This window comes from Malaclemys terrapin, chromosome 2 (genome assembly GCF_027887155.1).
Source record: "Malaclemys terrapin pileata isolate rMalTer1 chromosome 2, rMalTer1.hap1, whole genome shotgun sequence".
Taxonomy (NCBI): Eukaryota; Metazoa; Chordata; order Testudines; family Emydidae; genus Malaclemys; species Malaclemys terrapin.
This window is the reverse complement of record NC_071506.1, coordinates 287,589,385-287,616,430: the sequence shown is the minus strand read 5'-3', so window position 1 is coordinate 287,616,430 and position 27,046 is coordinate 287,589,385. Positions and strand designations below refer to the sequence as shown.

General features: G+C 54.6%; 2 protein-coding genes across 2 annotated transcripts in view; both read left to right on the top strand.

Annotated features, from left to right (window-relative positions):
• The first annotated feature begins 384 nt into the window (after window positions 1-384).
• LOC128831980 (late histone H2B.L4) lies at window positions 385-2,236 on the top strand. Its single transcript, XM_054018968.1, has 2 exons — window positions 385-593; window positions 1,911-2,236. Exons 1-2 carry the CDS (start codon window positions 474-476, stop codon window positions 2,145-2,147), a joined length of 357 nt encoding a protein of 118 aa, XP_053874943.1. The 5' UTR covers window positions 385-473; the 3' UTR covers window positions 2,148-2,236.
• A 516-nt stretch (window positions 2,237-2,752) lies between these two features.
• IQCA1L (IQ motif containing with AAA domain 1 like) overlaps window positions 2,753-27,046 on the top strand; it is a 50,197-nt gene continuing 25,903 nt past the window's right edge. Inside the window, exons 1-4 of the mRNA XM_054017682.1 lie at window positions 2,753-2,763; window positions 3,233-3,596; window positions 19,040-19,159; window positions 21,963-22,151. Coding sequence (XP_053873657.1) covers window positions 2,753-2,763; window positions 3,233-3,596; window positions 19,040-19,159; window positions 21,963-22,151 — 684 coding nt within the window. The remainder of the gene's footprint in view (window positions 2,764-3,232; window positions 3,597-19,039; window positions 19,160-21,962; window positions 22,152-27,046) is intronic.

Genomic DNA, 27,046 nt, shown 5'->3' with positions numbered 1-27,046 from the left:
GTCACCTCACTGCAATTGTTCAGCTACAGAATCAATGTTTCCTTCTTGCTGCACACATACTTTGGCACCAGCTGGTTCTAGCAGCTCTTGGCGGAAGGTTGGTTAGTCCCTCTTTTATGATTTGCAATCTTCCCACTGAGCAGGGGTAAATCTAGGGAACAACTCTCCAAAACCCAGTGAAGATCCATCCTGGGCTGGTGGAACCTGGCTCTCTGTGAGGGGCTCAGGGCTCTGCCTTTGTTAGACTTTGGCAGTTTGCCAGGCCAATAAAATTTCATTGAACCAAATTAGTTTCCTCTGAGTTCCTTTCTGGGCTGGTGGGGCTCTCAACCAAGGAATAATTGCTGGCTGTATCCACTCCGGGAAGCTCCTCCCCTCCTTAGTGGTCTCACCTGTGGCAGGTGATACCCTCATTATATAGCCATCCCTAGTGATTTACAGCCTGGCTTGTGGTGTCTGGAGAGGTATCAAGAATGAGTGCAGAAGCTGGGAAGAAGCGAGGCCGAGCCCCTGTCTCTGGGGACAAGAAATCTAAGCGGAAGGTGAAGAGACGGGAGACCTACTCAGTCTATATCTATAAAGTGCTGAAACAGGTGAGTGAAGGGCTTATCCCACCTGGCTACTCTATCAATTCTAGCTGCTATGTTGTTACCCCTACAGGTGGGGTGGGATTCCCACAAGGAGACTAGGTGTGTGTGCTCAGAAGCACACACACACACACACAAAATGTGTGTGTGACTCCAGCCTCCTTAGGTCTCTGGGTGTTATGAGATAACAGGGGAGGCTCTGGAGAGGGGCATAGGGTCTACAAGATCCTATGGGGTAGCCCATCCTAGCCTGCACCTGGGATCTAGGACAGGATTGTTGCTAGCAGCCCCTTCCCCAGGATTTTATCTGTAGCACTGGTGCTACCACCCCTTCTGTATGCAAAGATTCTTGGTCTGGATCTAGCACTCTGACCTCTCTCTGGTGTCTTCACACACACTCCACTGCCTTCTGGGCTTAGTCCTCTTTTGTCAATTACACCTGTTCCTAGGGCAGTCTATTTGCTCCTCCTGTCAGTAGCTCTGAAATCAATGGGTCACAGACAAATGCAGGGTTCCTGTGTTGTCTTCCAGAGCCCTAGCGACACTCTGGGATGTGAGATGCACGTACAGCCAGGGTGGGATGCACCCGTGCTGGGGCTCTTCAGCAACCTAGAAAAAGCCTTTATATAAAGTTGGGGGAGGGAGTTGGCAGCTGCTATGGCCCTTCTGGGCTCCCATGGAAATTCCTGCTTGATGGCTCTGTTCCCTAGCTCTGCAGCCTGGTGCAGAGTGGACTGGGGGAATTAGGTGATAGCTGAGTGCTCCCTTCCTCAATATTTAGTGGGGTTGTCTGATACCTGTGTGATGAGTGCTCTATTGCTCACTCCCTGAGTAGGGGGCTGCATTGTGTGCAGTCTATAGGAAAACACGAGTGTCCCCCACCATCACCACCTGCTGTCTCCATTCCCAAGAAGGGTGGGCTCTGAGGCAGAGACTGCCTGCCGCACCCAGCACAACAGGGCCTCATCCTTGACTGGAGCCTCTTGATATTCCTGTAATGCTGATCAAAGACAACAGGCTGGGACTGGCCTACTGCCATCCCTGAGACCAGACTGGAGTTGTCTTGGCTTATGACGAATCTGGCTGGAGGCAGGAGTGGTGCTCTCCTTAGGTTCACAGACCCTTATTTTGTCTCCTGCCAGCTGCCTTCACTGGTCCAGAAATGCCCCTTCTGCCTGCTGTGTGCCATGCTCCCATGCTGTCCATCCCTTTCCTGCAGCTCCCCTGGTGCAGGGGAAGGGACAGAGGCAGGCCTGAGGGGTGGGATGGGATGGGGGCAGAGCTAGCTACCACCTCTACTCACACTCTTCCCTTTCCTGCCAGGTTCACCCTGACACTGGCATCTCCTCTAAGGCCATGAGCATCATGAACTCCTTTGTGAATGATGTCTTTGAGCGCATTGCCACAGAGGCCTCGCGCCTAGCACAATACAACAAGCGCTCCACCATCACCAGCCGCGAGGTGCAGACTGCCGTCCGCCTGCTGCTGCCGGGGGAGCTGGCCAAGCACGCCGTGTCTGAGGGCACCAAAGCTGTCACCAAGTACACCAGCAGCAAGTGACTGCGAAGGCAGCGTGGGGAGCTGAGGAGCCGATGACTCTGTTCCTACCCACAGGAATAAAATCTACAACCTCTAAGGGGGAGCAGTGACACTGTGTGTGTGTGTGGGGGGGATATTAAGGGTGACTCAGCCACTGACTGGTGCTGTCCCTGAACCAAGCAGGGTGTGCCCTCCCTTCCCTGGCTGGCGGGGGCGGCGCAGGTGGGTGGGGGCTGCAGGTCCATGGGCCTGTGCTAAGCAGGACAAGGTCCCCTCTGACTCTGTGAGGGGGCAGTCCTCGTCGCGTGGGTGCACCCTGCCCAGGCCTGGGCTGCAGGGGGCTAGAGCAGCAGCAGCCCCGCCGGGAGCATCTCCCAGGGCCAGGCTGTGCAGGGCCAGGGCGCTGCCTCCAGGGGCTCACTGCCAGCTCGACCTCCCTGCCCAGGCCGGGCCTGGGGCTCCCAGGGGTGGGGGAATCTCCGCTCCCATGTGGCAGGGCAGCTAGTGAGCGTTCCACCGTCTCCATGGGAACAGCCCTGGTCAATGGGGGGTGGGGTTTGGTCTCCAGGGTGATGGGACAATTCCCCCACACAGGGCAGCCTGGGGGTGGAGTGGGTGTGGGCACCATGTCCAGCTGGTGAGGCCTGGTGTAGGGGGCTGGGGAAAAGCCTGGGCTGCCCCTTGGTGGGAGAGGCCCTGGGCATGGGCACTGGGGCAATGGGAGGTCTGAGGGGCACTGGGGTATTGTGGGGCGGGTATCAGGTTGGGGGGGGGGGATCAGTACAGCATGAGGGGTGTGGGCACTGGGCTGATGGGGTGGAGGTTTGGTGAAGGACAGAAAGAGGCAGTTTGACTTTGACTTTGGGCTGCAGGAGGGGAGGCGAGTGCTCTAAGCTGGGTTGTTGTTGCGGGGGGAGAGGATCCATACACTGACATGACCCCAAATCACTGAAGCTGTGAATTACACCTGCTGCAGTTCTGTGCCGTCCCCGTGCAAACAGCCCATGGGCCCTGGGATTGGGGCTTGAACAGCTCTGGCAGCCCTCTGGAGGGAGGACAAGGGGGCAGTTAGGCCCTGGCAGTTTGGGCTGTGGCCACATCTCCAGCCCCCTGGCCCTGAGGAGGTGTCCTGCTCTCTCTAGCACCTACACAAGGATGTGGCTCGAGTCCCAGGCTGCCCTAAAGGAGCTGCTGGCCCAGGAGCTGCCGTCTCAGCCCCCACGGCCTGAGACGGACCAGAGGCTGTTCTTCCACATGCTGGCCACCTTGTTCCTGCGCTACACACAGATCCTGCGCTGCCTGGAGACCTGCTACGACCAGATGGTGCATCCACAGAAACGCCGGGTGCTACAGCACATGCTTGATGGGGTGATGGGCCGGGTGCTGGAGCTCAAGAATGAGATGGTGGAGACTGAGCTCTCAGAGTATCACTACATGGACGACGTGCTGCAGGACCTCAAGCTCACCCCAGTGAGAGGGGCCTGGGCTGAAGGGGGGGCCCTTGGGCTGCAGCATCTTGGCATAAGATATGCAGTGAGCTGGCCTTGGGATGGGGGATGCTGCGTCATAGGGTGGGAATGGGGCAGTGTTGAGGTGTGCTGCCCTAGGGTGGGTGCCCAGTGTTGGGGTGCACTGTACTGGTGTGGGGTGGCCGTGTCGGTTGGGTGCAGGGTGGGGAGGCAAAGGTGCAGTGTTGGAGCACTGAGCTAGCCCTGGGTGAGGGAGGGGCAGTGTCATGGGGGGCACTGTAGTGGTGTGGGGAGGAGCAGTGTCATTGGGGTGGACTCTACTGGCCCAGGGTGGGCAGTGTTGGTGGGGTGCTCTGTACTGATGCTGTGTGGGGATGGCACACTGCTGTTGTGGAATTGCAGTGTCACTGGGGTGTGTAGTTCTGGGGTGGGGTCATCTCTGCAACATGCTCCCTCCCCCCACAGAGGAAGCATTACAGGGCAGATACTGACCACAGTGCAGTGTCTGGCTGGGGACACCGCTTCCAACAGTGGTAAAGAATGTGAAGAGAAGATGTTTTTGATTCCTAGGACTGCGATACAGTATTAGCAGTCTGGATAATATGCAAGAGGAAATGGAATTTCTCACTGATGAGAAGAAATGTTATAATTGGTATGTGTGATCTCTCCCTTGCCTCTCCCAGGATACTCTTTGCACATGACAGGCAATCTGCCAGAATGGAAATCCTGGGGTGACCTCCCTTTAGACTAGGTCACCCCTGTTTCCACCATCCTGTTGTGGTTACAGGGTGAGCAATGTCTGACCTCCTCTGCAAAAACAACAAGGAGTTTGGTGGCACCTTAAAGACTAACAGATTTATTTGGGCATAAGCTTTCGTGAGTAAAAACCTCACTTCTTTGGATGCATAGAGTGAAAGTTACAGATGCAGGCATTATATACTGACACATGGAGAGCAGGGAGTTACTTCGTAAGTGGAGAACCAGTGTTGACGGGGCCAATTCAATCAGGGTGGATGTAGTCCACTCCCAATAATAGATGAGGAGGTGTCAATTCCAGGAGAGGAAAAGCTGCTTCTGTAATGAGCCAGCCACTCCCAGTCCCTATTCAAGCCCAGATTAATGGTGTTGAATTTGCAAATGAATTTTAGTTCTGCTGTTTCTCTTTGTAGTCTGTTTCTGAAGTTTTTTTTTGTTCAATGATAGTGACTTTTAAATCTGTAATAGAATGACCAGGGAGATTGAAGTGTACCTGCGCAGCTGCACATCCACTAATGGGGGAGGGATAGCTCAGTGGTTTGAGCATTGGCCTGCTAAACCCAGGGTTGTGAGTTCAATCCTTGAGGGGGCCACTTAGGGATCTGGGGCAAAATCAGTACTTGGTCCTGCTAGTGAAGGCAGGGGGCTGGACTCGATGACCTTTCAAGGTCCCTTCCAGTTCTAGGAGATAGGATATCTCCATTATTATTATTTTTTTTAATGTTATATATGCCATCATGTGCCAGCAATGCCCCTCTGCCATGTACATTGGCCAAACTGGACAGTCCCTCCGCAAAAGAATAAATGGACACAAATCGGACATCAGGAATGGCAACATACATAAGCCAGTAAGTGAACACTTCAATCTCCCTGGTCATTCTATTACAGATTTAAAAGTCACTATTATTGCAGTTGGTACATGAAGGACAGTCCTCTCAGTGCCTGTGACTTGCCGCTGTTTAAAGTGACTCAACAGCTTCTTCCAGACAGATGCATTGTCCATTTGCATTTGGGCATTTGCCCAAAGATACGCAGCAAGCAGAGGAATGGACCTGAGGTCCATATGATCCAGGGTGTAGCGCTGTTGGAGTGGTCTGGAGAGTGACTCTAGCACCTGAAATCCAGGATGGAATGATGCTCCGGCACAAGGGGTCACAGCACCACTCAAATTTGGCCCATCTGTCCCTCCATCATGAGGATGGAAGGGTGGCTGAGCCAAATATGAGTGAGGTTGCAACACTGCTCAGGTTTGGTCCAGCTGCTCCTGTCTGACATTTGGGGGTGGGGACAGAGGTCCAATTTTGAGTGAGTGGCATTGCAACCAGGCTTAGTGGATCCCAGTGCCACTCAGGTGTGGCTCTCCATCATGATGGATGAGCAGCTACCTGGGCCACACCTGAGTGGTGCTGCCCTCCTGCGTGCCAGGTCATGACACCACTTTTCTCTTCAATGTGGTCTACATCGTGTGGGTACAGGTGGGCGATGGGAGTGAGCAGAGCCGCTGGTCGGCCAGAGTCAGGAGGAGCCGCTCTGGCTTGGGAGCAGAGCACTCCACCATGGGGCTGGGCAGTGAGTGGCTAGCAATGTCCCACGGGTGGTGGGTGAGGGGCTGGGAGTGAGTTGTGGGGGCTATGGGGTGAGTGGGGAATGTTAGGGGACTGCAGGGTGGGGGTGCTATAGAGTGAATGGGGGTGTTTTGGGGTGCTGGAGTTGGGAGCTGTGGACAGGGGCTGAAGTGTTGTGGGCTGGAGTGTGCATCAGGTGCTGATGAGATGGGGGTGGTGGAAGGTTGCTGAGGTATGCGTGGGGCATTTGGGGGCCTGTGTGGATGGGCTGGGGTATATGTGAGATGGGGGTGTTTTGCTGAGCAGTCCCTGTTCAGCACAGGAGCAGAGCAGGGGTTTGTTCTGAGAGCCAATGGGGCCTGGCGTTCTGTGTTGCTAGAGGCGCTGTTTGGGAGGGACAAAGTGTCTATCAAACCAGCTTAAGAGCCGAGAGACTCGCTCGCCTATTGTCAGATGGCCACAAACCTACTTGTTGTAAATTGTAGTTGCTGCTGTATGCTTATCTCAAAGATGTCAGTCATCTAGACTGAAATGGTGGCATCTCTCCTTGCCAGGTGTTAACATGGATCTTGCAAAAATATTGTAACATGATGATTCTTTTGGGAAAGCTTAGAAACCCAATTCCTTAGTTTTCTGTGATAAACTTGACAGTAAATCAAATGAGAAGTCCATCACTTAATTATGATGTATGGAAAGGTTGATATTATCCATGCCATCTTTCCATCTTTGGCTGTGCCTTGCTACTTTGTTTTAAAGTTCAGCACGCAGTTTGTTAATACCACATTAGTAAGTCCTCATAATTGCTGTTGCACAGATTTTCAGTTAGCTAAAATGTTAGTTCACTTTTGAATGTGAGTGTTTTATCTTATGGTGTTAGCACACACAAGTCTCCAAAATCTGTTTTTACACATGACCGAATTGCCTATATGAGTCCCATCACTTCAGCAGGCCTCCTGCACTCTAACATTTGTCACTATGTGACGGGTCTTACCTACAGCTCAGCACCTTTCTCAAAGGTCAGGTGAGCCCCGCTGCCTCAGCCACATCCCTAAAGGTGCTGCCTTCCTTATGCAGCCTTTTGACCGCTCTGCCTAGATCTCCTCCTGCCGTTTCTCTCTTGGAGCTGCTGGGCCCTGCTCACCCCTGAGGCAGGTTTCTTTTCACTTTAGGCTCTAACCTTGGAGGAAAAAATAGGCCTATTACCTACCTTCCTGTCCCCCAGCCAGGTTATTTTCAAGTAACCTGTTCACCCATTTTTCCCTTAAGGACCCTTGGCCTTATCACTGGAGATGCATTATCTCTGTCATTGTTTCGTTTCCAGCTTGTTCCCCTTTACAGCCTCCTTTGATTCAACTCTATGCAGTCACCCAGGATAATATCAGGTCAGTAGACTGAATTATATAATCCTACAAACAATACAGATTTCTCTGTTCTCCATAGCATTACTGAAACCTGGGGGACATGTCACATGACTGGAATCTTAAAATCAGCAGCGCAGGCCGTAGGGATGTGCTGGCTGCTGCTTCCTGCAGCTCTCGTTGGCTGGGAACAGCGAGCTGCAGCCACTGGAAGCTGCGAGGGGCCGTGCCTGCAGATAGTCAATGTAGACAAAATGTTTCACGGCCCACCAGCGGATTACCCTGAGGGTCGCGTGCCGAAGTTTGCCAACCACTGTTGTAGACCATCAAATTAAAATCTAGAACAGGCTGTGGATAACCAGCTTTCTGTAACGTGTGAAAAGAGAGTGGGGTGTTACAGGGTACTTTCATTTGGTGGCGATCGCATGGCCAGTAGTAAACCAGAGTAGAGTTTCTAAAAGTTATAGATTATTTTTCTAATACAAGTTATTGCAGCCAACACGAAGTAACTTTCTCCATTATGCTGGATAGAAACTATTTAATCACTGAACTGGGAGCTCTTGGTTTCCTAGGGACCAGTGATCGTTGACCTGATTGCATTTATTATGGGCGAACAGAAGACCGTCCTTACCAGTAATGTATATACTTGGTGTTTCAAAAGAGTGAATTTCCCATAGGAAAACTGAGTGAAATTGATTGTAAGAGAAAAATTAAACTGGAAAATGTGACTGAAAATTGGGAGCTCTTTAACGAGAGTTTTAGATGACCAAAAAGCTATGATTTCACAATCAGGAAAGAGGACAACTTTGGCTAGAAGCCCATCCTTTCAGTGGGCAAGTGAAGGCAGCAATTAGAGAAGAAAGCAATATAGAAAATGGGGAATATGTATAGCAATCAATATAAATTAGAAGTTGTGAAGTGTAGAAAATTGATAAGGGAAGCTAAAGACATCAGGGAAAAGAACTGAGCATGGCAGGTCTAAGGACAATAAGAAGGACTTCTAAAAGTATATTATGAACACAAAGTGTTCAATAAATATTCTGTATTTGGAAAGAAGCAGGATGATGTATTCCTATCACATGAGGATCATGAAATATTTTCCAGTCCATTAGTAATCAAGGAGAGTGTTAGACAGGATCTACGAAGGATAAACATTTTTAAATCAGCAGGCCTACTTAACTTGATTGTAAGTGGATTAAACACTGGCTAACTGATAGGTCTCAAAATGTAATTGTAAATGTGGAATTGTCATCAAGCAGGTGTATTTTCAGTGGGTCCTACAGGGATCAGTTTTGGCCCTATGCTATTTAGTATTTTGATCAATTACCTAGATGAAAACAAACTCATCATTGATGAGATGACACAAATTGGGGGAAATGGTAAACGAGGAAGATGATGGGTCAGTGACAGAGCGATCTAGATCGCTTGGTAAACTGGATGCAAATCAACAATGTTTTTTTAATACTGCTAAATGTATACATTTAGGAACAAAGAATGTAGGCCATACTTTCAGGATGAGGGGCTATCCTGGAGGCAGTGATTCTGAAAAAGATTTTTGGGGCGGGGGGGTGGATAATCAGTTGAACATGAATTATTTTTACCCTGTCTTGGTCACTAGTGTGACCACTGCTGGAATATTGTTCCATTCTGGTGCCCCAATCCAAGAAGGATGTTCCTTAAATTGGAAAGGGTTCAGAGAAGAGCCACATGAATGCTTAAAGGATTAGAAAACATGCCTTAGGCTAGGTCTACACTACCGGGGGGCAGGGGAGGGTGTCGACCTAAGATACGCAACTTCAGCTACGTGAATAGCGTAGCTGAAGTTGCGTATTTTAGGTTGACTTACCTGGCTGTGAGGATGGTGGCGAGTCAACCGCTGCTGCTCCGCCGTCGACTCCACTTCCACCTCTTGCCACAGTGGATTTCCGGAGTCGACGGCAGAGCCATCGGGGATCGATTTTTATCGTGTCTTCAGTAGACGCGATGAGTCGATCCCTGATAAATGGATTGCTACCCGCCAATCCGGTGGGTAGTGAAGACATGCCCTTAGACTCAAGCTGCTCAATCAGTGTCTCTATTTAGCTTAAAGAGAATCCTAGAACTATGGGGTTAGAAGGGACTGCAAGGGTCATCTAGTCTAATCCTCTGCCAAGACGGAAGATTTGTTGTGTCTGACCCATCCAAGACAGGGCTATTCAGCCTCCTTTGGAAAACCTCCAGTGAAAGAGCTTCTACAACCTCCCACAGGCGTCTGTTCCATTGTCCTACTGTTCTTACAGTTAGATGAAATCTCAGAAAAGACTTCTTAACTCTGCTGTGCTGTAGCTTGAACCCACTCCCTCTTGTCCTGCCACTGTGGCAAGAGAACAACTTTTCTCTCTCTTTTTTTATATATATAATAATTATATTTTTATGGCAGCCTTTCAAATATTTGAAGACTGCTGTCATGTTCCCTCTTAATCTCCTCTTTTCCAAACTAAACATACCCAGTTCCTTCAGCCTTTGCTTGTAGGGCTGCATTCCATCCCTTTGATCATCTTCATTGCTCAGTTCTGGATCCTGTCCAGTTCCTCTAACTCCTTTCTATATATTGTTGACCAAAATTAGACACAGTTCTCCAGCTGAGGCCTAACCAGTTCCAAGTAGCACGAAACTATCCCCTCCCATGACTTGCATGCTCTGCCTCTGTTAATGTAACCTAAAACTGCATTTGCTTTTTTGCAACAGGATCGCATTGTTGACTAGGGTTACCATATTTCAACAAGCAAAAAAGAGGACGGGAGGAGCCCCGCCCCTGCCCCTCCCACTTCCCGCCCCCCCAGAACCCCCAACCCTCCCCCCGTTCCTTGTCTCCTGACTGCCCCCTCCTGGGACCCCTGCCCCTAACTGCCCCCCGGGACTCCACTCCCTATCTAAGCCTCCTTGCCTCTTGTCCCCTGACCGCCCCAACCCTTATCCACACCCCCACCCCCAGACAGACCCCTGGGACTCCCACGCCCCATCCAACCACTCCCCACCCCCTGACAGCCCCCCCCAGAACTCCCAACCCATCTAAACCCCTCTGCTCCCTGTCCCCTGACTGCTCTGATCCCTCTCCCCACTCCTGCCCCCTGACAGCTCCCCCCCAGAACTCCCAGCCCCCTACCCCCCGCTCCTTGTCCCCTGACTGCCCCCTCCTGGGACCCCTGCTCCTAACTGCCCTCCAGAACCCCACCCCCTACCTAAGACTCCCTGTTCCTTGTCCCCTAACTGCCCCCTCCTAAGACCCCCCCCAACTGCCCCCCAGGACCCTACCCCCTACCTGTACCCTGACTGCCCAAAACTTTCTCCACTCCCCTCCAAAAGCCCCCACCCGTTTCTTGACTGCCCCATCCAGAACCTCCCTGTCCCTTCTCCTGCCCCCCCTTACCCTGCTGCTCAGAACAGGGTGTTGGGCTCTGTGCCAGCCGGACACATGGCTGAGCTCCCCAGCACAACACAAAACCCGGTCCCTGGCCCTGCACAGGGCTGCCGGAACGGGCTGCAGGAGGAGGAGCTGCCGGCCGGCTCAGAATGCAGGGAGGGGGGGTGGGAGGAGGAAGCTGCTCCGGAGTCCAGCCCGGGACTTTCCTGCAGCCCTCCCAGCCGCTCGCTCTGCCGGGGGAGGGGGAAATCCCGGACATTGTGAGTGCTTTACAAATTCCCCCCGGACGCTATTTTTAGCACACAAAAGGAGGACATGTCCGGGTAAATCCGGACGAATGGTAACCCTATTGTTGACTCAGGTTGAGGTTGTGATCCACAGTGCTGCTGCCAAGCCAGTTATCCTTCATTCTGTTTTGGTGCATTTGTTTTTTCTTCCCTAGGCGTGGCACCTCACATTTGTCTGTTAATTTAATTTTTGTTTATAGCCTCGTTCTCCAATTTTATCAAGAAGAACAGGAGTACTTGTGGCACCTTAGAGACTAACAAATTTATTAGAGCATAAGCTTTCGTGGACTACAGCCCACTTCTTCGGATGCATATAGAATGGAACATATATTGAGGAGATATATATACACACATACAGAGAGCATAAACAGGTGGGAGTTGTCTTACCAACTCTGAGAGGCCAATTAATTAAAAGAAAAAAAAAAAAACCTTTTGAAGTGATAATCAAGCTAGCCCAGTACAGACAGTGCTATATTACAACAGAAAAACTTCAAAAACAGACTCCAAAGAGAGACTGCAGAGCTAGAATTGATATGCAAACTAGACACAATCAACTCCGGTTTGAATAAGGACTGGGAATGGCTGAGCCATTACAAACATTGACTCTATCTCCCCTTGTAAGTACTCTCACACTTATTATCAAACTGTCTGTACTGGGCTAGCTTGATTATCACTTCAAAAGGTTTTTTTTTTTTTCTCTTAAATAATTGGCGTCTCAGAGTTGGTAAGACAACTCCCACCTGTTTATGCTCTCTGTATGTGTGTGTATATATATCTCCTCAATATATGTTCCATTCTATATGCATCCGAAGAAGTGGGCTGTAGTCCACGAAAGCTTATGCGCTAATAAATTTGTTAGTCTCTAAGGTGCCACAAGTACTCCTGTTCTTCTTTTTGCGGATACAGACTAACACGGCTGTTACTCTGAATTTTATCAAGGTCCCTTTTGGTTTTTAGCTTTATTCTCTAAAGTGTTTGCACCCCTCCCCAGCTTTGTGTCATCTGCAGATTTGGTCAGTATGCTCTCTATTCCTACATCCAGATCATTAATAAAGATGTTAAATAACACTGGACCTAGACCAGATTCTTCCACCAGGGAAGGTTAAGAGGTGACTTGATTACAATCTAGAAGTATCTACAGGGGGAAACAAATACTTAATAATGGGCTCTTCCATCTAGTAGAGAAAGATCTACCATGATCCAGGGGTTGGAAGTTGAAGCAAGACTTCAGACTGGAAATAGGCATACTTTCATTGTTAAATTAATTAACCCTTGAAACAATTTTCCAAGAGTGGTGGTGGATTCTCCATCACTGACCATTTTTAAATCTACACTGGATGTTTTTCTAAAACTACCTTCTCTAGGAATTATTTTGTGGAAGTTCTAGGGCCTGTGTTATATAAGAGGTCAGATTAGATGATCTACAATGGTCGCTTCTGACCTTGAAATCTATAAACTTGCACTCAACTGTCCTAAAAGAGCTGGCTGAGGAGGTCTGATCCCTGCTTGTGTTAATTTTTAGTACATGTTGAGGTATCATGGTGTTGTCATTTCAGGGAAGCCAGGTTTCCCTTTGCAGATGGGTATGGTATTTCAGGTGAGCCCTCACTTGGGATAGCAAGCACTAAGACCAGGGGTTCTCAAATGGGCAAGTGTGACCCCCTCACAGGGGTGCAAGATGGGGGTGTGTGAGGTGTCAGCTCTGTGGGGCAGACAGCCATTAGCCCTGTATTTCATTTATAGGGGGCATCACCATAAGAGGCTTGCTGTGTGAAAGGGGTCACTAATGAACAAGACTGAACAGACCATTAGCTGCTAAAGAGCACCCCCTTGTGAAGGGTTTCATGTATTAACAGACAAGCCAATGCAGAATACATACAAAATGCTGATCCCAGCTGATTGATGAGGTTGTTCTGAATCTGTCTCCCACCTGAGTCTAGTGCATACTTCTACCCAGGTTCTTCCCCAGGGGTTCTCTTGGTTCTGCTTTCTGCCCTTGGTGTTAGGCCTCTTGCCTCTATCGGAGTAAGTTCCTTCTCTGCAGCCAGGGTTCAGGGAGGTCCATCCGCTGTGACTCTTCTCCTGGGACAGCAGCTGATCCTCGCCAGGGCAGGCTTCTGGCCCCTGACTCGGAGACCCTGGATTGTGATAGGCCGCCTTGGATAACTGCTGATTGCAGCCTCGCTGGCTAGGAGGCTCCCCTCTCTAGGAGCACCTTTTACAGGCTCCCTATTTTGGGGGTTTGCTGGAGAAATCATCCTCTAGGCCAGTGGTTCTCAACCGTTCCAGACTGCTGTGCCCCTCTCAGGAGTCTGGTTTGTCTTACCCCCAGTTTCACCTCACTTAAACTACGTGCTTACAAAATGAGACACAAATATGTCACAGCACACTATTGCTGACAAGTTGCTTACTTTCTCATTTTTACCATATCATTACAAAACAGTTGAATATTAATATTGTACTTGCAGTTCAGTTGGAGACTTGAGCTGTTTTCATGGGGGAGCCTTGTCTGAAGCCTGAGGGCAGAGCTGAAGCATGTAGCTGAGCTGTGTGGTGCCCAGGGCCGGCTCCAGGCACCAGCTGAGCGAGCTGGTGCTTGGGGCGGCAGATCGGTGGAGGCGGCATTCTGCCCAATCCTAGGGCGGCACGGCCGCTTTTTTGTTGTTGTTCTGCTCCTGCTGCCCTGTAGGGGGCGGCAGCGCAGAGAACCGGAGCGCCCTGCAGGGCAGTCCTCTTCCTTCCCGCCCCGCCGACCGGAGCGGCAGGAGGGGCTGCATGGCAGTGCCCCTGCTGTAGCCCTGGCCGCCCCCTTCTCTCTCTCCCGCCTGCTCCCTCCCCCCAGCCAGTCCCCCTGCACCTGCGCTCCGGCTGCGCCGCAGGGTTTTTTTGCTTTGCCGTTCGGGCCGCCCCCCTCCCCCCCCCCCCTTTTTTTTTTTTTTTTTTTTTTGCTTGGGGCAGCCAAAAAGCCAGAGCCGGCCCTGGTGGTGCCCCCTATGGCATAGGGTCCCAGGCAGTTGTCCTGCTTACCACCCCCTAATGCCAGCCCTGCACTTGTGACCCCCCTCATCCTGACACTGACACACGCACGCGCACACACACACACACACACACACACACCCACCCCGTGACTGCAACCCTCAGGTTGAGAAACACTGATCTAGGTGAGTTGAGTACCCCTCGGGGTATGTGTACCCCTGAATGAGAACCACTGCTCTAGGCTCCCTCCTCAGCCTTTACTTGTGAGCTCCTCTCCACAGGAGCTTCCCTGTCTCCCTTAGGAGATCCCCTCTCTGAGCTTAGGTAACCTTTATGGGGTCCAGGTGCTCACTTACTAGGTGGGGCCTTCATAAGGTGGTCACAGACAGGCTGACCGCTCATGCCCCATAAGGGAATGAGCTGCCCCATGCCACAGGGAAATCCCAAAGGACTGGAGCAGAGCTCCCATTGGCCCTTTTCAAAGAGGGCAAGTAGGCAGGAACCTATAGGCCAGTTCGCCTGACGTCAACCCCAGGCAAAATAATGGGAAAGCTGATAAATGAAAGCATAGGAAAATAATGCCAGCTGTCAGACTCACAGGCCCTCTGCTCCGTACAGTCCCTGGGAGGACCCCTCCCTTCAGTGCGACAGCCCTGCTCAAGGTCTTCTCACTCTCGACTGCTAAGCCCTGTACTCCGCTCATGATGGAGTCCACTTGCTCTGGACCTAGGGTTGCCAACTTTGCTTGGACATATTGCTGGAGATTAAATCACATGCCATAATCTTTAATTAAAGATTAATCTTTAATTCCTGGAGACTCCAGGCCATTCCTGGAGGGTTGGCAATCCTATCTGGATCCTGGGCACTCCCCACTCAGAGGGAGCAATGACACCCTGATCTCTAGCCTGCAGTGACTCTCTGCCAGTGTAACACAAAGGGATTTATTAGTCGTTGGGAACACAACATAGAACAGACCTTGTTAGCACAGAAATCAGGAACCTTCAGCAGAGACCATTGGTGGGGTGCGGGGGCTGTGTCCAGAGCCCTGGGCTCTGCCCCCCATCTCCTGGTTTTGGACTGAGACTAGTTTCCAGCAGCCCAGCCTCTGTCCCCCTGTAGCCCCTCCTTTGTCCCTTTCCCAGGCAAAAAGGTCACCTGATCTCTGTTCCCAACACGTTGCAGAAGAGGGGCCCATGGATTGCAAGGTTACAGGGTGTCAGCCATTTTCTGTGCAGATGGTACTCACACCTGCCTTCTAGGTCTCTGCAAGCTCACACACCCTTATCCCACCACCTAGATACTTAAGCAATACATAGGGGAAACTGAGGCAGACACAGTATTCAGAGAAATTAAGACCATTCCCACTTTGTCACACCAGTCAACATGTTTTTATGGAAAATAGGTCAGCTCAACCAGATCCGGTTTCATTTTCTGAGGAGAAACCAGTTTGGTTGATAACGATATGTGCCTAGAAGTAATACATTTGACTTGTAAGGTGCTAGTACGACATAACTCTAAAGCACTATTAACTGGATTAAGAGCTGGCTAACGGCAGATCTCAAAAAGTAGTTATCAGAGGGCAGCATTGAGTGGGGATGTTTCTAGTGCGGTTCTGAAGGGAGCAAGATTCCACTGATCACTGTTAATAAAATTTGTGCTGAAACCAAGCTTGGCAAGGAGCAATAGCGATAGGATAGGAAAGTCGCACACAGTAATCTAGCGTGCTTGGCAAGCTGCAATGTTCCCTCTGATTTTCCCCATACATGTGACACATCACCTCCGTATTGGTGCGCATAACAAAATTCATGTGGCGGGGGTGGTGCTGAGGGGTTTAGAGTCGGGGGGGCTCAGGGATGGGGCAGAGGGTTGGAGTGCAGGGGGTGAGGATTCCGTCTGGGGGTGCGGGTGCCAACTTTTTTCTGCGCTGGTGGGTGCTCGCGCCTCCGCCCCTCCCTGCCCCTATTGGACCCCTCCCCAAATCCCTGCTCCAGCCCCACCTCCTCCCCCAAGCGTGCCACGTTCCCTTCCTCCCCCCTACCTCTCAGGCTTGCCACGCGAAACAGTTGTTTCGTCACACAAGTGCTGGGAGGCAGGGTGGAGAAGCAGGACGCAGCGGCATGCTCAGGGGAGGAGGCAGAGCGGAGGTGGAGGTGAGCTGGGGCGGGGAGCTGCCAGTGAGTGCAGAGCACCCCCCAATTTTTCCCTGTGGGTCGCCAGCCCTGGAACCCATGGAGTCGGTGCCTATGGACTGGGGCTGGGGATGAGGGGCTCAGGGCTGGGGCAGAGTGTCAGGGTGTGGGGGATGAGGGCTCTGGCTGTGGGTGTGGGCTCTGGGGTGGGGCTGGGGATGAAGGGTTTGGGGTACAGGAGGGTGCTCTGGGGCTACGGTGGGGAGAGAGGACTCCCCCCAGCTCTCTCTCCCCGCAACAGCACCTGGGCTAGGGGGGTAGAGGCGCCTCTTCCCACCGTGGCAGCTCTGGGGCTGGGGCTGCAGAACAGGCGCCTCTCCCCCGTCTGCAGCAGGTCCGGGGCTGGGTTGGGGGCTGGGGGCTGGATGCCTCTCCCCCCTGTGCACAGCAGGTCTGGGGCTGGGTTGGGGGCTGGGGGCTGGGCGCCTCTCCCCCCTGTGCACAGCAGGTCTGGGGCTGGGTTGGGGGCTGGGGGCTGGATGCCTCTCCCCCCTGTGCACAGCAGGTCTGGGGCTGGGTTGGGGGCTGGGTGCCTCTCCCCCCTGTGCACAGCAGGTCTGGGGCTGGGGGCTGGATGCCTCTCCCCCCTGTGCACAGCAGGTCTGGGGCTGGGTTGGGGGCTGGGGGCTGGGCGTCTCTCCCCCGTGCACAGCAGGTCCAGGGCTGGGTTGGGGGCTGGGGGCTGGGCGTCTCTCCCCCGTGCACAGCAGGTCCAGGGCTGGGTTGGGGGCTGGGGGCTGGATGCCTCTCCCCCCTGTGCACAGCGGGGCTGGGTTGGGGGCTGGGGGAGAGGCGCCTCTCCTCACCGTGACAGGTCTGGGGCTGGGTTGGGGACGGGGGACGGGTGCCTCTCCCCCCCGTGCACAGCAGGTCTAGGGCTGGGTTGGGGGCTGGGGGAGAGGCGCCTCTCCTCACCGTGGCAGGTCCGGGGCTGGGTTGGGGACGGGTGCCTCTCCCCCCCCGTGCACAGCAGGTCTTGGGGCTGGGTTGGGGACTGGGGGACGGGTGCCTCTCCCCCCCAGTGCACAGCAGGTCCGGGGCTGGGTTGGGGCCGGGGGCCGGATGCCTCTCCCCTGTCCGCAGCAAGTCCGGGGCTGGGTTGGGGACCGGGGACGGTTGCCTCTCCTCCCCCCCCCCACCCCGTGCACAGCAGGTCCGGGGCTGGGTTGGGGGCTGCGGGAGAGGCGCCTCTCCTCACCGTGACAGGTCTGGGGCTTGGGGAGAGGCATCTCTCCCTGCTGCAGCCCTGAGTGCCTGCATGGTGCTTAATAGGCTGCTGCGCGCCCGTGCAGCTTACAGGGAACTTAGAAGTTTGGTCCATTCAAACAAAATCCATTTTAATATAGTCAAACGCAAAGTTATTAATCAAGGAACGCAGGTTGTCACAGAGCCACAGGTTCAGTGCTCTGGAGCAGTCTCTGGGAGGACCCCTTCAGGGAGCCAGACCCCCTTAGGGTCACAGTCTTTCAGTAGGGCAAGCCACATAGCTTCACTGCCTCCTGGGACTGAACCTCGGAGCCTTCAGCACCCCTGCGCCACGCCGTGAGCTCCCTTCAGTGAGTCCACCTGAGATGGGCACCTGCGGGAGACTTGTACCCCCAAAGGGAGCCATGCACCCCCACCTTCTTAGTCTGCAGGGACTCTCAGCTGCGGTGTAAAACCAGGAGGGTTTATTAGCTGTCTGGAACACAGTGTAGAAAACCCTTAGTTAACCTAGAGAACAGAAAGTACAGTCCATCTGGGTCAGTCCTAGAGCCCTCTAACCCCTCTTTAGTCCCAGTCCAGGAGCATCTGCCTCCTTCCAGCAGCCTGCGCTTAACAACCTCTCCTGGCCCCTCCTTTGTCCTTGTTCCTGGTAAACATTGTCACCTGGCCTTCTTCTTAGCCCTTTGTTCTCCAGCTGGTGACACCCCGCTGGCTTCCTAAGGAAGGTGGGCCAACTACGGTGGTGGTTAGGTGCCAAATGTCTGGGCAATTGGAGTGGCCATTATCTTTTCGGACTCTCCATGGGCTATCTCAGCCATTAGCGATGATCTTCAAAAAATCAAGGAAGACAGGAGAGATTCCAGAGGACTGGAAAAGGGCAAATCTAGTGCCAATCTATAAAAAGGGAAATAAGGACAACCTGGGGTATTATAGACCAGTCAGCTTAACTTCTGTACCCGGAAAGATAATGGAGCAAATAATTAAGCAATCAATTTGCAGACATGGGGGTCCCTTTCTTGCTTCCCAGGTTTGGGGGGCAGCTCCAGGGGCACCTTTGGGTGCGGGAGGGGGAGGAGTGGGGTACAGCCTGTTCCTGTTGCTCACAGGAGGGGAAGAGAAAGCAGAGTTGCACTGAGATGTTGGGCTCTTTGCTCCCCTTTGCCCCACAAGATCAGCGAGGGGAGGGGAGAGCAGGGCTGAGTGGTGTGAAGAGGCTGGAGCTTCTTGCATCATAGCAACCCCATTACTCGTAATAACACTGCGCCGGTGGCAATAGGGGGTTTGTGAAGGCAGCGTCAGGAGCAGTGGCATAGCCAGGATAGGACACTTGGGTGGGCAATGACAGGGGTTGGGGGGGGCAGGAGGAATCAGGGCTGCTTCCCCCCACCCTCTCCAGCTGGCCTTGGGGGCGATGGACATGCTGGCCAGGGGCCCCCTGCGGCCCAGGTGCGCATCTGGGAAGCAGGGTCAGGGCGCAGAGGCTTGCCTGGGCGGGTGGAGTGGGGCAAGTGCTGGGGCCAGAGCGGAGCTGGGGCTGTGGGGGTGGGTCTGGATGCTAAGTAGGTGAGCCGTGGCCTACCCATGGTTACGCCCCTGGTCAGGAGAGGGAGCTCCTAGGGGGGGCTGGGTGCGAAGGCTGGGGTGGAGGGCCCTGAAGCCAGGGCTGATGGCACTAATGGGGAGGCTCCTGGGCTCTCTCCCCAGGCTGACATGGAGGTGCCCATCCCCAAGTACTTTGTGAACCAGAGAGCCAAGGCCCTGAAGGAGCGTCAGCAGGTGCTGTCTGAGATCCTGGCCCGGGTGGAGCCTAGCATGCCCAGTGGGGTGAGTGTCTGCCCTGCGGCTGCCTGTAACAGGGATGCTAGCCCACCGGCTGCCTCTTTCTCTGACAAGAGGACTCCCACCTGAAGTACAGGGCTGCACGAGGGGCTGGGGGTGCAGGGCTGTGCTAGGCCCCAGAGGATGGGTGGGGGTGGTACTGTAGTGGGAGGGGTGGGGAGAGTTCAGGAGAGTGTGCAGGACAGTAACAGGTAAGGGGGTCGGGTCTGTACCAGAGCCTGGGGTGGTGCAAGGGAGGAAGGGGAACGAGGATGTTCTAGGGCCTGTGGAGGGAGATGTAGGAGTGGGGGCAGGGCTGTATCGTAGGGTTACCATACGTCCGGATTTTCCCGGACATGTCCGGCTTTTGGGGGCTCAAATCCCCGTCCGGGGGGAAATCCCCAAAAGCCGGGCATGTCCGGGAAAATCGGGAGGGCTCGGTGGTGCTCGGCCGGGCCGGCGGTGCGGGTCCGGGGGCATGGTGCCGGGCCGGGAACCAGGGTCACAGTGCCGGGCCGGGCGCGGGGCCGGAGGGAGAGCCGGGGGCGCGGTGCCGGGCCGGGAGCCGGTCAGCCGGGCCGGCGGGGAGCCGGGCCGGCGGGGAGCCCGGTCAGCCGGGCCGGCGGGGAGCCGGGCCCGCGGGGAGCCCGGTCAGCCGGGGAGCTGGGGGGTGCGCCGGGCCGCCGGGGGCCGGCAGTGCTGGGCGGGCTGGGGGTGGTCGGCCGGGGGCCAGGGCCGGCACCCCAGGACCCGAGCCGACCCAGGCTGGAGCCGCCGGGGGGCCAGCCTGGGCCGCGCCTCCTCCCCCCCACATCCCCCTTACCTGCTTCAGGCTTCCCGCGAATTAAATGTTCGCGGGAAGCAGGGGAGGGGGCGGAGACTTTGGGGAGGGGGCGGGGTTGGGGCGGGGGTATGGGCGGGGCTGGGGGCGGGGCCGTGGGCCGTGGAGTGTCCTCCATTTGGAGGCACAGAATATGGTAACCCTACTGTATCGGAGCCCATGGGAGAGTGCAGGGCAGAAAGGAGGGGTGGGTCTGTATCAGGCCTGCAGGGTGGGCGGGAGGTTTGTGAGGCTGGGTGTTTTCACAGGGGGGAGCAGGGCAGGAAGTGGGGGCTCTACTAGGGCCTGTTAGGGATATGGAGCCGTACCAGGGACTATGGGCTCCTGTCACCGGTGTTTCCCATGTATGAGGTGTCTGGGTCTGGCCCTGAATCGGTTTGACAGAGAACTGTGGGCAAGCCTCGGGAGAGTGCAGCAGGCTGTTGTCCCTGGCACCTGGCTGGGGCTGGCCATGGGGCGTGCGGGCTCTGTTCTCCCTGGCACCTGGCTGGGGCTGGCCATGGGGCATGCGGGCTCCGTTCTCCCTGGTACCCTGTCTGGGGCTGGCCATGGGGCGTGCAGGCTCTGTTCTCCCTGGCACCCTGTCTGGGGCTGGCTATGGGGCGTGCAGGCTCTGTTCTCCCTGGTACCTGGCTGGGGCTGGCTATGGGGCGTACGGGCTCCGTTCTCTCTGGTGCCCTGGCTGGGGCTGGCCATGTGGCGTGCGGGCTCTGTTCTCCCTGGCACTCTGTCTGGGGCTGGCCATGGGACATGCAGGCTCTGTTCTCCCTGGTGCCCTGGCTGGGGTTGGCCATGGGACGTGCAGGCTCTGTTCTCCCTGGCACCTGGCTGGGGCTGGCCATGGGGCATGCGGGCTCCGTTCTCCCTGGTACCCTGTCTGGGGCTGGCCATGGGGCGTGCAGGCTCTGTTCTCCCTGGCACCCTGTCTGGGGCTGGCTATGGGGCGTGCAGGCTCTGTTCTCCCTGGTACCTGGCTGGGGCTGGCTATGGGGCGTACGGGCTCCGTTCTCTCTGGTGCCCTGGCTGGGGCTGGCCATGTGGCGTGCGGGCTCTGTTCTCCCTGGCACCCTGTCTGGGGCTGGCCATGGGACATGCAGGCTCTGTTCTCCCTGGTGCCCTGGCTGGGGTTGGCCATGGGACGTGCAGGCTCTGTTCTCCCTGGCACCCTGTCTGGGGCTGGCTATGGGGTGTGCAGGCTCTGTTCTCCCTGGAACCTGGCTGGGGCTGGCTATGGGGCGTACGGGCTCCGTTCTCCCTGGTACCTGGCTGGGGCTGGCTATGGGGCGTGCAGGCTCTGTTCTCCCTGGAACCTGGCTGGGGCTGGCTATGGGGCGTACGGGCTCCGTTCTCCCTGGTACCTGGCTGGGGCTGGCTATGGGGCGTACGGGCTCCGTTCTCTCTGGTGCCCTGGCTGGGGCTGGCCATGGGACGTGCAGGCTCTGTTCTCCCTGGCACCCTGTCTGGGGCTGGCTATGGGGCGTGCAGGCTCTGTTCTCCCTGGAACCTGGCTGGGGCTGGCTATGGGGCGTACGGGCTCCGTTCTCTCTGGTGCCCTGGCTGGGGCTGGCCATGTGGCGTGCGGGCTCTGTTCTCCCTGGCACCCTGTCTGGGGCTGGCCATGGGACATGCAGGCTCTGTTCTCCCTGGTGCCCTGGCTGGGGCTGGCTATGGGGCATACGGGCTCCGTTCTCTCTGGTGCCCTGGCTGGGGCTGGCCATGTGGCGTGCGGGCTCTGTTCTCCCTGGCACCCTGGCTGGGGTTGGCCATGGGACGTGCAGGCTCTGTTCTCCCTAGTGCCCTGTCTGGGGTTGGCCATGGGACGTGCAGGCTCTGTTCTCCCTGGCACCCTGTCTGGGGTTGGCCATGGGACGTGCAGGCTTTGTTTTTTCTGGTGCCCCATGGCTGGGGTTGGCATGGGATGCATCGGGGCACAGATTCCCTAACCCTCTTTGTGCCCTGCTCCTGCAGCCGTCCCGGCCTGCCATGCTGCGCGACGAGGCCGTGCAGCTGGTGCAGATGGCGGAGCGGATGCGCCAGGGCCGCCTTCGTTCCAAGTTCATGTGGGAGATCCGGCGGGACGAGGAGCGAGAGAGGCGGGCCCGGGAGACTGGGGCCAAGGAGCTTGACCGTGAGCAGGCCGCCATCTGCATCCAGAAGGTAAGGGGGACATGCCAGCCCAGAGTGTGGGGTTGCCAGGCGTCCGTTTTTTTACCGGAATGTCTGGTTGTAAAGGGACGCTGGCGGTTCTGGTCGGCACTGTCAACCGGGCTGTTAAAGTCCGGTCGGCGGCGCAGCGGGCACTCAGGGCTAAGGCAGGCTCCCTTCCTGCTCTAGCTCCGTGTGGCTCCCGGAAGCGGCCGCTAGGTCCTTGCGTCCCCTAGGCGCATGGGCAGCCAGGGATGCTCCATATGCTGTCCCAGCCCTGAGTGCCGGCTCCACAGCTCCCATTGGCTGGGAGCCATGACCAGTGGGAGCTCAGGAGCGGTGCCTGCGGGCACGAGGGCAGTGCACAAAGCCTCCCTGGCCACAGATGCGCCTAGGGGCTGCAGGGACCTGGCGGCCGCTTCCTGGGAGCTGTGGTAAGTGCTGTCGGACCCTGCACTCCAACCCCCTGCCCCAGCCCAGAGTCCCCTTCCACACCCAAACTCCCTCCCGGAGCCCTCACCCTGCGCCCTGAACCCCTCATTTCTGGCCCCAGCCAGAACCCGCACGACCAGCCCAGAGTCCATACCCCATGGCACCTCACCCCCCTGCCCTAGCCTGGAGCCTCTCCCACACCCCAAACCCCTCATCCCCAGCCCCACTCCAGGGCCTACACCCCCAACCAGAGCCCTCACCCCCCTGCACCCTAACCCTCTGCCTCAGCCTGCTGAAAGTGAGTGAGTGTGGGGAAGAGAGAGGGGGAATGGAGTGAGCATGGGCGGGGCCTCAGATAAGGGGTGTGGCCTCAGGGCAGGGGCAGGGCAGAGGTGTTCAGTTGTGTGCAATTAGAAAGTTGGCAACCCTACCAGAGCATGGAGGTGGAGGGAACAGGAGACCCAGCAAACAGGTGGCTGCTGGGTACCTGGGGTGCCAGAGGTCAGATCTGAGCAGTGCTCCCCACTGCCTTGTGATTCCCATTTCTTCCTTCTGGGATCCCGCCACACTCCCTGCTTTCAGGCCCAGGGCTGAGAACATGGCCCCGGGGGAATCTCTCATGGCTGCAGTTCTGCCTCTGCCCTGGAGGTGGCACTCTTGGACTGCCTGAGAACACAGTACGGAGCGTTGCCAGTCCAGTCCAGAGCACTGTATTGCCAGCTGCCCAACGCGGAGCAGTCTTCTTGGTCCCACCCTCCATGCCCTGGCTCTCCCAGCAGTCACAGCTTGGCCCCTGGGCTTGTCGGTTGCCTCTCCTTGGGCTGCTTGCAGGCAGCCTGAGGGCTGGATCCAATCACGGTGCAGCTGCCCCCAGCAGCACAGCCCATAGATGTGTCCCGCTCTGGCATGCAGCCCTGTGCTGAGCTGGGCGGGGTGGTCATGCTGCACAGCATTCTAGGCCAGTGGTGCCCTGGCCAGGCCGCTGGGTGTGGCTTTCACGGTGCAATGTGGGGGGTGAGGGGGCCTTGGTGCCCTGGGAGCAGCAGTGCTGGGGGCTCTGTGTTTGAGTCCCCAGTCCGTGCCTTGTGCCTATTCTTCCAGGGGTCAGGAGGCATGAGCAGCCAGTTCTGGCTGTGTGGGGAGCTTGCCACAGTGAACACAGGGCTGAGAGCAGGGAGCGGCCTCACGTCAGAGGCTCTACTCCTTCCTCTCCTCCCACCTCACTGCCCAGAGGTGTGGCTCCCCCTCCCCCCCACGTCTACCACCCTGTGCTCATAGCAATCACTGCTACCTGTGCTTGCTGGGCAAAGCTGGAGTTACGGGCCAGCTGCCCCGAGTCACCAAGCAGCCAATTCCTCCCAGATAGTCCGAATCAAGTCTAAAATGGCTGTTCGCCTGGTTACTTCCTCCACTTTCTGAAACAAAATGTTGTCCCCAGTGTGTTCCAAGAACTTACTGGACATTCTGCATTTCGCTGTATTACTTTTCCAACAGGTAGTTTAAGTTCCCCATTACTACCAGGTCTTTGGTTTGGGATATTTCTGTTGTTTATTCTAGAAATGCCTCATCTACCTCCTCGTACAGATTTGCTATTCTACAGTAGACCCCTACCATGATAAAAGAAGAACAGGAGTACTTGTGGCACCTTAGAGACTAACAAATTTATTAGAGCATAAGCTTTCGTGGACTACAGCCCACTTCTTCGGATGCATGATATCATGCACCCTACCATGATATCACCCCTGTTTTTCCCCCCCTTTTATCTTCACCCAGCAACTTTCAGCTGGTCTGCCTCTCGCCTCCTTCTGGACCTCAGAACAAGTGTATATATTCTTGATATATAATTCAACACCACTTCTCTTTTTTTCCCTGACTGGCATTCCTGAACAAGCGATACCCCTCTATACCAATATTCCAGTCATGAGATTTATCCCACCAAGTCTCTGTCATGCCAATTAAGTCACAATTTAGCTTTGTACTTGCTTATTCCCCATACTCCTTGCATTTGCATATAAACATCTAAAATATTGAGCTGTCTCCCGCACTGATTTCCCTCTTGTTCTCCTATGATCCTATTGTAATTTTCCATGATCCCCACCAACATCTACCCTCTGTTAAGGTTGCCCTTTTCTATGTTTACCTTTGGGCTTTTACCACCTGCCCCCTTTGAAACTAGTTTAAAGCCCTCCTCACTAGGTTGGCAAAGAAAAGCTTGGAAAAAGACAGAGCGATACAGAGGCAACTCATGGACGTGATCCTGAGCCAGATTGTCCTCCTGCAAAACATGCTCCCAGGAGGCCAGCAGGCCCTGCAGGCCCATAATTTGGGATCCAGTCATGTTCTTGAGCCCCTGGATAATGCTGGCTACTGAGACCAGCAACAACTACTAACCTCTGTATCTCTGCAACGCAGTTCCCAGGACTCCCATTCACCTCTCAGATCCAACCTCTGGGCACTAAGAACACTTGCACCTGGGAGTCCAGCTGTATTGAGCCTGCAACACCTGACCTCCTGTATAACAGACCAGAGAACTACCCCACAATAATTCCTAGAGCAGATCATTTAGAAACACATCCAATATCTGTGATGGAGGATCCACTACGACCCTTGGTAAATTGTCCCAATGGTTCATTATCCTCACTGTAAAAACCATACACCTTCTTTCCAGTCTGAATTTGTCTGACTTCAACGTTCAGCCATTGGCTCATGTTAGACCAGTGGTTCTCACACTTCTGTACTGGCGACCCCTTTCACACAGCTCCCATTGGCTGGGAGCCACGACCAGTGGGAGCTCAGGGGCGGTGCCTGCGGGCACGAGGGCAGTGCACAAAGCCTCCTTGGCCACAGATGCGCCTAGGGGCTGCAGGGACCTGGCGGCCGCTTCCTGGGAGCTGTGGTAAGTGCCGTGGGACCCTGCACTCCAACCCCCTGCCCCAGCCCAGAGTCCCCTTCCACACCCAAACTCCCTCCCGGAGCCCTCACCCTGCACCCCTCATTTCTGGCCCCAGCCAGAACCCACACCACCAGCCCAGAGTCCATACCCCCTGGCACCTCACCCCTCTGCCCTAGCCCGGAGCCCTCTCCCACACCCCAAACCCCTCATTTTTTTTTTAACCAGCTTGGCCTTCTTCCTCAATTGTGGGCTTGTGGCTTTTTGGGCATCTAGTAAAGTGTTGTTACATGATTCCCAAATTATAATTCACATTTTTCTGATTTAATTCTTCCGCACAGCTGATTTAGAATCATAGAAGATTAGGGTTGGAAGAGACCTCAGGAGGTCATCTAGTCCAACCCCCAGCTCAAAGCAGGACCAACCCCAACTAAATCATCCCAGCCAGGGCTTTGTCAAGCGGGGCCTTAAAAACCTCTAAGGATGGAGATTCCACCACCTCCCTAGGTAACCCATTCCAGTGCTTCACCACCCTCCTAGTGAAATAGTTTTTCCCTAATATCCAACCTAGACCTCCCGCATGGCAACTTGAGACCATTACTCCTTGTTCTGTCATCTGGTACCACTGAGAACAGCTGAGCTCCATCCTCTTTGGAACCTCCCTTCAGGTAGTTGAAGGCTGCTATCAAATCCCCCCTCGCTCTTTTCTTCTGCAGACTAAACAAGCCCAGTTCCCTCAGCCTCCCTCATAAGTCATGTGCCCCAGGCCCCTAATCATTTTCGTTGCCCTCCGCTGGACTCTCTCCAATTTGTCCAAATCCTTTCTGTAGTGGGGGGACCAAAACTGGATGCAGTACTCCAGATGTGGCCTCACCAGTGCCGAATAGAGGGGAATGATCACTTCCCTCGATCTGCTGTCAATGCTCCTACTAATGCAGCCCAATATGCCGTTAGCCTTCTTGACAACAAGGGCACACTGCTGATTCATATCCAGCTTCTCATCCATTGTAATCCCCAGGTCTTTTTCTGTAGAACTGCCGCTTAGCCAGTTGGTCCCCAGCCCGTAGCAGCTTTGTGCAACTGGCCCTATTAAAGCACCACTATATAGGTTACTGATCTGGACTTTATTCTGCAAGGCAAATTACAAATGTGATCTAATCATGATCACTTGTAACTATATTATCATTAATTTTCAGTTGTGTGATCAGTTCCTCTTTATCTGTTAGGACAAGGTGTAATAAAGAAATCCCTTGTGTTGACTGCAACACTTTTTGCTTTAGGAAATTGTCATCTACAATGCTTAGAAATTCCAAGGATAGTTTAGTATTGCCTGCATGAGACCTCCAGTGTATTTCACTCAAATTGAAGTCTCCCATGATCATGCAGCTTTCCCCCCCTACATATTATAGATACCTGTGTAAGGGACCATTCTTCATGTTTCCTAGTGTGATACTGTGATCTGATACCCCATCCTGGGCTTTATTTTAGAACACTGATCCATAAGCTCTTTCTTTTCGTTCATTTTCATTGATTCGGAAACAGGGAATGCTATTTTTGACATAGAGCTCATTCCCCCGACCTTTTG

Coding starts and splice junctions, on each gene's coding strand:
- LOC128831980 (XM_054018968.1), top strand. CDS start 474: ATGAGTGCAGAAGCTGGGAAGAAGCGAGGCCGAGCCCCTGTCTCTGGG. Junction 594..1,910: donor TCTATAAAGTGCTGAAACAG/GTGAGTGAAGGG, acceptor CTTTCCTGCCAG/GTTCACCCTGACACTGGCAT.